Below are 11,690 nucleotides of genomic sequence, written 5' to 3'. Positions count from 1 at the left end.
GTCACCCCTGGCAGCAACAACCTGCAGCATCCTTATAGGCTCGGCAGTGCTACGCTGGCTAGCACTACAGAAGAAATAAACTTGGGGGTCATCATTGACCACAAGATGAACATGAGCCTTCAATGTGATGCTGCAGCTAGTAAAGCGACCAAAACGCTGGCTTGCATCCATAGATGCTTCTCAAGCAAATCCCGGGACGTCATTCTCCCCTTGTACTCAGCCTTGGTGAGGCCACAGCTGGAGTACTGCGTCCAGTTTTGGGCTCCACAATTCAAAAAGGATGTGGAGAAGCTTGAGAGAGTACAGAGAAGAGCCACGCGCATGATCAGAGGTCAGGAAAACAGACCTTACAATGACAGACTGAGAGCTATGGGGCTCTTAGCCTGGAAAACCGCAGGTTCTGGGGTGATCTGATGGCCACCTATAAGTTTATCAGGGGTGACCACCAGTATCTGGGAGACCGTATGTTCACCAGAGCGCCCCAAGGGTTGAAGAGGTCAAACAGTTATAAACTACTGCAAGACCATTTCAGGCTGGACATAAGGAAGAATTTCTTTACTGTCTGAGCCCCCAAGGTCTGGAATAGCCTGCCATAGGAGGTGGTTCAAGCACCTGAACTGAACACCTTCAAGAAAAAATTGGATGCTTATCTTGCTGGGATCCTATGACTCCAGCTGACTTCCTGCCTTCGGGCGGGGGGCTGGACTCGATGATCTTCCAAGGTCCCTTCCAGCCCTAATGTCTATGAAATCTATTAAATCTATGACTGTTCTTCATAAGTCATGTTTCTCAGGAATCTAATATTTCTTGTTGCTCTCTGCTGGAATCTTCCAAGTCCATCTACATCTTTCTTGAAGTGTGAAGCCCAAAACTGGAGCCAGCACTCAGATGAGACCTTATCACAGGCTGAATAGAGCAATCTCTTCCCTTGATCTGCAAATGACACTCCAGTGAATATAATCCAGTATGCTCATGTTTTTTGTTCGTTTGTTTTGCAGCTAGCGCATTGTGAGCTCATATTTAGCTTATTGTCCACTGTAATCCCCAAATATTTCTCTAACGTACCACAGACTAGCCAATCATTCTCCAGTGTGTATTTATCTATGCAATTATTCCGATTGATTTCAGACGCTCTTTCCAATTAATCCGGGTCATTCTGTAGGATACATTCAGACAAAATCACAGGGATCTGATGCTGATATAAGTAATGATGGGCCTATGTTAACTGTTGAGAATGTTGGGAAGTACACTGCGGGATGCATGGAGCATGCTCCCACTTCGATTGCTCTCACAATGGTGAGATCTGGGTTACAGTTACATTGCCATCGACCTCAGTGGAACGTTGCTTGCTGTTTGGGACTGAAGATCTTCCATGGACATTCAGTCCATAAGGCCTTCACCTTTGGCTTCATTTACCTCATAACCCCACATAATATGGAGGCTGTTAAAGTCACCAACATACAGGACTGGGATTGGTGCATTTGGGAATGCTTCGGCCATTCCAAATAAGGGGCTGTGTATACATTGGTAATATGCAACTCTCTTATTTTGATGGCACTAGTGTAAGTGTTTTTTCTTCAGCTGGGGGTAAGACATTAAAATCCATGATGGTGGTCTTCACATATATAGCTATACCATATTTTGGACAGTAATGACTAGTCATAAGGTTGTACCCATGTATATAGTAGCAGCTGGTCTGGTAGTCACTGGAGACATGGGTTTCTTAGAGTGCAAGGACATTGATGATATGTGTCTTCAGCATATTCACAGATACTCACACATGACCTGAGAAAGTCCCTCAATGTTGAGTTGCAGCATCCTTGTTTCAGGACCTATCTGGCTAAACACAGTCATCCGTAATCCCTTTATTCGAGGAAAATCTCTACCACAGTTCACTGATGGGTCTGAGGTGACTTAAGAGTCCACTCCTTGAGCCACAGATTCATCTGCAGAAGTTGCTGATCTTTCCACAAGGGAGAATAGGCTGTAGGCTCTCCTTTCTGCTTCAAGGGCAAACTGCTTTATCTCAAAAGGGATGCCACTTTGTTGAGGCTGCAGTGCCACTGGAGATGGTCTGCAACCAGCTTCTCCCAACTCTTGATGTCGACATCCATTTTCTTGAGGTATGCCTTCAAAGTGTCCATGTAGTATTTCCTCTGGCTACTGCAAGATCTCAGGCCATTACTAAGCTGGGAACAGAGCAATTGTTTGAGGAGTTCAGAGTTGGGCATCCACACACAATGTTGGTCCAGAAAAGTTGGTGCTTGAGGATGACCAATTTAATGCTTGTAACACTGGCTTCAGCAAGGATGCTGACATTTGGGCAGTGATCTTCCCATTTGATATGGAGGATTTTCTGTTACCTCTCCAGGTTCATGATACCTCTCCAGGCTCTTGAGATGACAACAGTAGGTCATCCATGTTTCACACCTGTAGTGGAGAGCATGGATGGCGGCTGCATTGTAGGCTTGGATTTTGGTGTGCTTAGCAGCTACTTTTTTTTTGTACGTTCTGCCTTCCAAAAACAAGCTACATGTCTTATTTGGGGGCAATTGGTAATACACACACACACACACACACACACACATATATATATCAGTATTCTCTCTGTCCACCTCAACAAATCCCTGTGTACCACTTTGTTAATAGTGAAAATAATTAAAATAAATGAATACCCTTAATTCTCCAATTTGTTTCTTGTACACAGCTGATCATGACCAAGATAATTTCAGATATCAATATCCATGAAACATTTTTGCATCATATACCATTACTTAAGCATAATGATATTACATTTTCCTGAAATATATTGTATGTATCATTGCTTGGTTTCAGTTTCTTAGAAAAGTATTCCTCGTGAGTTTGTGTAGTTGCAAAAATCTACAAAGATTAGAATCAAACCAAGTTATAACAGATATTCCAGCAAAATGAATATTGGCCCTCTTTTAGGTAAAAACGACAGCTAGAGTTTAGTAAGAAACAGGCTTTCACAAGACAAGCCGATTTATTAAATCAGGATTATTTCAGAATCATACAGCCATAAGCCAGCTTTCTTTTCCACAAGAGTAGGAAATTTTAAAAATCAGCAGATTTAAGTAGAGAAGCAGGAACTACAAAAAGTTCTCTCTTTGTAGAAACTCTGCTGGTGGTGCCTCACAGGGATTCTTTCTGTTACAAAAGGGCTATCTGGGAAGAATTACCATGCAGATTAATGTCCCTGACAGTGGTTCTCTCTCAATGTAGTGGAAGCTTTCAGTGAAAATTGATTTTCAGCATTAGTGCTAACACTGTCTACTTTAACACTACAAATCACTTGGCATGCCCACATGAGATATGAGTAAAGCAGCAAAGGCTGACTGGAAAAGAATTATGCTTCAGCACTTGGAAGGCTGTCGCAGGGCACAGGGACAGAGAGGAAGGCATGAGTGACTAGTTCCTTCTGAATCTGGGAGGGCACCCGCAGAAGCTGCTGACCCTGTCAGGGGGGTACCAGCCCTACCAACAGCATCAGGGTTGGCCATCAGGGGGTGCACTGGCCCCATCGTGGGGGGGGGGGCGGCATGTGCACCCCCGTGCACCCCCTACCAGTCGCCTAAGAAGGAAGGTACAGCTACATCTCCTCTGAACGGATAACCTTAACCCAGAAAGATATTCCAAGATCCACTGGCTTTCAGAGTCAAATCATATTTCTACAATGGTAAAAAGCTGTATGTAACTAGGGGTTTCTGAGCACAGCACCAGCCCCAGGCACTGTCTTAGAGGAGGAGTCTGCATCATGGCGGCAGCAGCACACCTACACTGTGGGGCCAGTCCCAGTCCCTGGCAGGGTTTTGTCAAGAGCACAAAACTTCTTAGTTGGTAAAATGCAGAGAAAACTACATGAAAAGGAATTCACAAAAAGAAAAAGTCCTATTAAATCATTTCATCCTTTTCTTGCTGATGCCAAAGTTTTATTCTGCAGTGTGTTATACAATTAAGGTTCAGTGGCGCTATCATCACTTTCAGCAAAATAATTGATATTAGACTATTAGGGGCTAAATCCTGTTTTAATGAAGTTCATAAAAATTCCAAGGAAATTCAATAAAAGCAGCACTATGCTATGTAGAGTGAATATGTGGGAAACTTTATATTCTTTCTGAAGTGTTGGTAAAGACTTTCAGTATCTATAGGATAAATGGATCACATGGATTCTATTCTCGATGTGCTTCAGCTCTAGGTGTGATATTCTATTGACTACCACTGTCTCACTGAAACAATATCTGTGCCCTTAATACCTCCATGCCAACCTTAGACATAAAAGGCAGAGGACAAAACCATCCCCATTTTCTTCACTGGTACAAAATCTCTGCCAGGATCCTCAGAAGCAGCATTCATCATTAGAAGTGGATAAGAAGGGCAGATTATGGGATCCATATATCTCATATAACCAGTTACTGTAAAGTAAGTAAGAATTCTTTCTTCTCCAAGCAATTGTTCACAGGACCCACTTCTGATGATTAGCAAGCACCTCCTAGCTTGGAGATGGATGTGAAGAACCATATTTAAACAGGGATTCTAAGACTGCACAATCAAAAAGGATATCTGAGCTGTTCAGCATACTAGCCGTATTGTAACAGGGAAAATTTTGAATCTTGGGAAATCTGTTTCAGTCATACAGGCTAAATCTCATTAGTAGCTAAGAACCTAACATAAATAAGTATTTTTCATTTTTTGTACAGTAGGTATAAAAACAACCACAAAAACTAATATTTTACAACCTAATGTGCTTACTTTATATATAAAATGGATTTAAAATGCTTAGTATACAAGAGAAGAAGACAAAGCTAAAGGTTTTATCTCAACCACCTGCAATTGGAAAAGAGGTTGGATGCCTTTTGCCCTTTCTGCCCTCAGCTCAATGAGAAGCAAGAGAGTATTCAGGGTTCAGGCAAAATACATGAAACAGTTGCTGGCCAAAAAAGTGCATAGCAGAAGGGAGCTCCTCTGGGCAATTATTCAAAGGAAAAAGTCCATCTAGAAAGCAGATGAGCTCCAAGTCAATACAGTATATTAATACAAAACTAATATTAAAATAAATTCAGTGTTTCTCTATAAACATCAATATAATTTACCTTCCTAGACGTGTACTGTATTTCCTCACTGAGGTTTTGGTACTTAACAATTTCTCCGGTTATTTCTTCAAAGGTATGTTCCTCTGTTAGGAACTGATCAACATCCTGTTCAGCTTGTTTGTTTATCAAGAGTCTAAACTTATCATATAGTTTGAGATGCTCCATAGGTACAATGCTTGCTTTGGTGATCTCATTTTTTATCCTTTTCCTATGTTCATTCAAGATTTCATCAAGGACGATAGGCTTCAAGTTACCAGATTTGATTTTGCTTTCAGGCTTTGAAAAAAAAAATACATTGTTCCAAATTTGGTGTTATTATAGTTATCCCATGAACAATAAACATTACATAGGTAATCAATAAACATGACATAATCAGGCAGCTCTCTAAATAAGGAAACACATCACATTAAGCATACTCAATCTCTAAAGAAATGAAATATCTGTTCAAAGGACAAATGTATCATTTTCATTATTTTTTCATTTATTGTCACTTTATAGCTTATTGACTAAAGCCCTGATAAAAAGAAGCAATACTATACTAAGCATGTGTTTAACTTTAAGCATATTGAGGGCCATACTGTCTTACTACTATCTCTCCAAGCTTCACATTAGTGTTGACTAAAGGGGTAACAGGATCACAGAACAGAAAACCTTCAGACAAGAAACTTATTCACCTATCCCAACTTTCTGCAAACAATGAGAAAGAAATGAGCATTCAGCATTGTCAAAATATGGACCAATTCTTTAAATTGCAAGTCAACTCTTTAAAATAAAACAGGTAAAAACTTTAAGTTAAAGTCTCATTTTATGATTTTGTTTAGTGCTCTTTATCTTAGAAAAAGCTCTCACTTGCTGTATTTAGTTTAATTCATAGTTCTTAAATGATATTGAATTATAAAATTACAGAAAACTACGGTCAGAAGGAACCTCAGAAGGTCATCTAGTCCAACACCCTGCTCAAAACAGGACCATCCCAATATAAATCTTTTAAACTTAAAAGAGATTATTTTCACTTCTAGAAATTATAATTAATTTAAAATAATGTATATTAACAAAAGACTATCCTCTGGGTTACGAAAAATGAAGGCAGTTTTCTTAAAAATAAAGAGAGAGATATTTTAAGAAATACAAATATGCTTTTGTACTGTACAATACATTTATAACAATAATCACAGAAAGCTAAAATACAAACCTACCAGAAACAAGAGAGATTATTTATTTTATAGAATAGTAGTAATGTTTTAGATTTATATGGTTTGGATTCTTTGAAATGGTCCATTACGTTCTAAAAATGAAATGTATTACTATGAAAAACATGAAAGTAAAATTATTACTTGTAATCTAAATCTAGCAAAACCATCGTAAGAAAACAAGAACAAAGTTATAAAAGAATAGCTTCTTACCCACTTAGAATACAATTTGGTCTCAACTCTTGGCACAAGATTGACAGCTTTAATCATAATGTTATAAATATTCAGAAAAATAACTTCATAGTCATTAAAGTCAGGCTCAAACCTAATACAGTCATTGTCAAGGATCAGTCTCATGATGAAGCCTGGATGCTCATAGGTTCGAACAGATTTCTAACAAAATAGAATAAAATATTAATACCTGAATTAATGCAGGAAAAGTCAAAGAATTATTTAAAAATCAGTCTGTCATGTTTTTAAATCCCTACAGGCTCTAACTATAAATGACATCCTCTACATAAGGTAATCCTCATAAAAATTGCATGTTAAAACAGCATGTATGATGGGGATATAATTTACATAAAATTGACAGTCATTAAGACTGCATTCAACACTGTTTTATTAGTAAATGAAGGCAGGGGAGGTAGAGTTCTACAAAATAATCCAAAAAACAACTTTTATGAAGTTGACTGCACAGATTAAGGTTGCAGCAGCTTTGTATTATTAGCAATTAGGTATACAACACTACATGCAAGGTCAAATTCTGTCCTCAGTGTATAGATCCATTTACTTTAACAAAACTACTGAAGATAATAAAACTAATAGTGAATGTTGCATCTCAGCCACAGTGTAACTGGAAGCAGAATCTATTGTGAAAACACTATTCTGAGAAGCATTTTAGGGGTAATATTTGTACCAGAGAGCACTACCCTTGTTTTCATGTGGATTCTTAGATATCCAAGCATGTGATCATTAATTCTGCATATGTTCATGATGAAATCTTTAGATTTTTCAACAACCCTCCTTGATTGGACTTCTTTTTCCCGTTAAAACCTCTTTAACCTCTCAGTCACCATGTTAACATATTCTAAATCTACTGAAATAACTGTTAGAAATAGATTTGCACAGGAGTATGCGCTTACTGATGGACAAAGGAAATTATCTATCAGACAACAACATTCCTTTAATGTATAAGCATAAAAAACAACAGGAGAGCTAAACAGGGTTTGAGTTGGGAGGGAATGAGAGACATCTTCAGAGCATGCTTCCCACCTCCGAAAAATACCATGGAAATTACTTCAACAGGATTATTTGGGATGAGGACTTCATGTATATTTGAGGGCAGTGCTGAGTAAGAGGACAGAGCCAGGACAGAGCCAGGGGCCAAATATATGCCACAAAAATCTGCCCTTCAGATTCAACAGATGCCACTCATATCTTTACGTGGCCGTGCTCCTTCAGAAAAGGTAGTGCGCGTTGTGCAGATGTGTGAGTATACGATTGCAACAGCTTATTTGCAAGAGCTCTGCTGCCAAGGTGTGTAATGGAACCTGAAAGGTGGTAGGAGGGGCTGCCTACCTTCTGTGCAAATAACTCTATATCTGCTGCAATACAGCTATCTTTCCCACTAATCCCTAGGACTGACAAGGTTTGGATGCACATTAACGTTTTTCATTCATAAATCTAACTGAATGCAATTTCTTTTGATCATTTGATCTTTAGACCCCAAACATGTTAACATTTTCCTTTTCCCCTGACAAGGAAATAAAGATATGTCAGTATTATATCCTTTTGTATTTATGCTTACATAAAAGGAAACATGCACACCTAAAAAAAATATTCTATCATCTAAGGAAGCTTGTCATCATCATTTTTATTACTTCTTTTTTATTAATCTTTGCAGAAGAATTAAATTAAACAGAAAAAATAGATTGTATGTACATGGACTAGCAACATTGTCTCATTACTGTCTAATGCTACTTACTGGAGGTTGAACAATTAAATCTGTAAAGTCTTGCATTGATTTTAAGGCTAAGCTTTGCAGTTGTTGAGTCATTAAAGTTGCAGCACAGTTGAAGAAAGATTCTAATTTGGCACTGCTGGCATTGGTAGGCACTTGCTTTCGTTTATTACCTTGGTAATAAATGTTTTGGACTTCTGGAAACCACCTTGAAAGAACAGAAAAGACTTTCTTAATGATGAGCATTAATAAACTGAAGATTTTTAAACATTTTTTCCTTTTAAATGTATGTTAAATAAGCCCATTATAAGGTCAAAGTACACATGGCCAATTATAAATTACTTCAAGTGGTGACATAAAACCAGGTGAATGTATTCAAACAGAAGGTGCTTACCTAAAATGTTATCTATTATTCTAAACTAAATTTAAAATGTGCGACAGCCAGATTAGGGAATTTGTTCTGGTCTCTCATTTCTTAGGTCAGCAGGGGCCATAACTGCCACAGAGATAAAATAGTCAGACCCTAAAGGTAATACAGTCCTTTGGGTAATTCATAAGTGGAGACCTACTCAAATCATGATTTTGCGGATTTTGCAGAAATTGCAAAATTGGGTGATTTCCATGACATCTGGAAGGGGAGGGAGGGGGAACTTACTAAAAATAAAGTGGGAAAAGGAAACTATTTCCATGGTCCTTCCAGCCACGCAGCCTGGCATGATAGGGGTTGTTGCCAGTATGAAAATGAGCAGGCAAGATGGCTGCCACCCTTACCCCTCACTGCTGATTGGCTGAGAGGACTGCAAGTTATGGGCGCCACAGGGGAAAGGCCACATAACAGACCACCCTCAGCCAATCAGCAGCAATGGCCAGGGCCATATGATGGGCAGCCTTCTCCACCAATCAGTGGTGGGGGGTAGGGCCACTGAGGCTCCTTGGCCAGTCAGAGTTGTCAGGGGGCCCCACCATGATAACCCCGTGAAAAAGGTGGCCAGCCCCATGACCTGCCCGCAAAATGGGCCATCCATTGCCTCAAATTATGTAGGCCCCTATTCATGAGTGACCAGAGACTATATTAAGGATGAACACTGACAGGGGAAATACTGTTCAACTGTCTTTAGCCATGAGAAAACAGGCCACAGAATACAGATTATGAATAGAGAGAAATAAAGCACAAAAAGCAGGTAAGGCAGTATTCTGCTAAAGGTGTAGAGAATAGGAGTAGAATGTAGTTGATACTCTCATAGCAAAACCTGAACACCTGTTTATGAAATATGTTTAAAGTTGATCATGCGAATACAATTTTAATCTTAAAGGTAAAAGGTAAGAAACTCTTCAATCTAGAATGTGCCAATAAACACCTGAAAGGAAAGCATATTTGGGGGAGACAGGTCCAATAAAAGATATCACCCCAAACTATCCTTGCCTCTTGTTTATTTCCTGGACCATCATTCTTACATCAACCCAACACTACCAATAAACATGCAGCATTTCAAATAATAACAAATACATATTCAAGAATGTGGAAAATGTTGATTTTTTAATGTAATTAAAACACAAAGTGCAAACAAAATAGTAATGAATCATTGTGTGAAGTCAGATGATTATATAACAGCCTGAGGAATACAGAAACAAAACACCTATTGGGCAAAAAAAATTTAAATTATGAATTTAGATTGTCATCACTGAAATGTTATAGTCATTGGATTTTTGACACATTATAAACTGCCTGACAACTGACTCCCCAGCCCAGCCTCTGGCTTTTTTACTTTTCATTCCATCCAGGAAGAACGCACACCAACTGCTGAAACTTCCTTAGCCTGACGAAGGATTTTTGAGCCTGAAAGCTTGCTTAATAACTATTCTCCAACTATTTGGGTTGATCTAATAAAAGATATCAGATTCACCCAAGGAACCTTGTCTGCCATAGATAGCACTAGGCACTCATGCTCTGCAAATCAAATACTTTAAAATGATCCATATTGGACACTCAAGTACTATGGTACCCAAACTTATTAGTCACATCTTAAAAACTTACTCAGTCTCCAGTGTCTTCAGATTCCTATAAATACAATATTCCTAAAGTGATTTATTACCATGACAGCCAGAGAGCTGAGTATATGTGTGATGAAAGAACAAATTCTACATTACTTATTTTATAGTGACAGTACAAGTAATATCACAACTTATTCATCTGACTTATAGTACTGTTATATTTTATTTGAATCCAAGGGTTCTAGATGTGAAGGCTTATAGATCTGAAACAAAAGCTATGGTGTACAGTTTTTCATCTGTATTATTAGTATAAACAAACATGCTTTTATGAATGTGAAACTTAGATCTGTATCTTAACAATAAATGGCTTTTGTGAATTATTGTTCTCCCATACAATGCAACTGTCATTTAAAAGCAAAATTTTAGCCATCAAATTTGGAATATAGGTGATAAACAATGTGATAAACCTAACTGAAATATACTGACTGGATTAGCATTAATACACATTAAAACACATAGCAGCTACAGTTGAAAATAAATGTAATATGCAAAAGAACAACCATTAAGAAATTTTAGTGATTTGACATTAAAAAACCTAAGAGTTAAAACTTTTTAGCAACCAATAAAAAACATATTGTAATGGTTCCTTTGAAAAACTAGAGAAAGATTTCACTGACTGACAACCAAAATATGGGGCAACATGGGACTGTTTTTGTTTCAAATTTCAGGTACAGTTTTTCTCATCATCTAAAACCCAGATTAAAGTTATTTTACAAATTATTATAATATACACAGAATTTGTATGACTTATTTCTTCCATACATATCAAAACATTTTCAAAGGGAAGGTAGGTATCATTCTCTTTGGGTTACCCAACAAAAGAAGAAGATTTTAATATTATAAAAGCCTTAATCTGTCTGTCTCTCTGTCTGTCCATAACGCTTTCTTTGTGCTCTGATGGGCTGACTGAAACAGCCAATCAGAGTGCGAATACAGCATTGGGACAGGAGGTGGCAGCACGGCGGAGCACCACCATGATGGCGGGGACACAGGGGATGGAGCTGGCCTTGCCCACCCCTAGCCCTGCTCCCTGAAGGCAGCGGCAATGGAGCGGACGGAATGGAGAGGGCAAACCCAGCAGCGGGGGCCTCGCCCCCCTGCCCTGCCCCCTGCAGGGGACAACGATGGAGCAGAGGAGAGGGAAAGGCCACCGGAGCTGGCCTCGCCCCCTCTTGCTCCTTGGAGGCAGCAGCGGTGATGCGGAGGGGGAGCTGGGTCGTGACACCGCGGGGAGGCTAGGCCACCAGTGCTGGCTTCAGCCTGCCCCTCCCCTCTTCCGTCATCGCTGCCTGCAGGGCTGACACGGCAGCAGTGGGGGAAGAAGGAGGCCTGACGCAGGGGGGGAGGAGCAGGTATGACACAGCAGCAGGGGGGGAA

General features: G+C 39.2%; 1 protein-coding gene across 1 annotated transcript in view; it reads right to left on the bottom strand.

Moving 5' to 3' along the window:
- DNAH7 (dynein axonemal heavy chain 7) overlaps positions 1 to 11,690 on the bottom strand; it is a 214,406-nt gene that overhangs the window by 159,647 nt on the left and 43,069 nt on the right. Inside the window, exons 10-12 of the mRNA XM_006028533.2 lie at positions 8,286 to 8,469; positions 6,515 to 6,694; positions 5,112 to 5,387 (exon numbers count right to left, since the gene is read on the bottom strand). Coding sequence (XP_006028595.1) covers positions 5,112 to 5,387; positions 6,515 to 6,694; positions 8,286 to 8,469 — 640 coding nt within the window. The remainder of the gene's footprint in view (positions 1 to 5,111; positions 5,388 to 6,514; positions 6,695 to 8,285; positions 8,470 to 11,690) is intronic.

The sequence above is a fragment of the Alligator sinensis genome, unplaced genomic scaffold, assembly GCF_000455745.1.
Source record: "Alligator sinensis unplaced genomic scaffold, ASM45574v1 scaffold784_1, whole genome shotgun sequence".
Taxonomy (NCBI): Eukaryota; Metazoa; Chordata; order Crocodylia; family Alligatoridae; genus Alligator; species Alligator sinensis.
The sequence above is the reverse complement of the archived record's forward strand: the minus strand, read 5'-3'. Positions and strand labels throughout refer to the sequence as shown.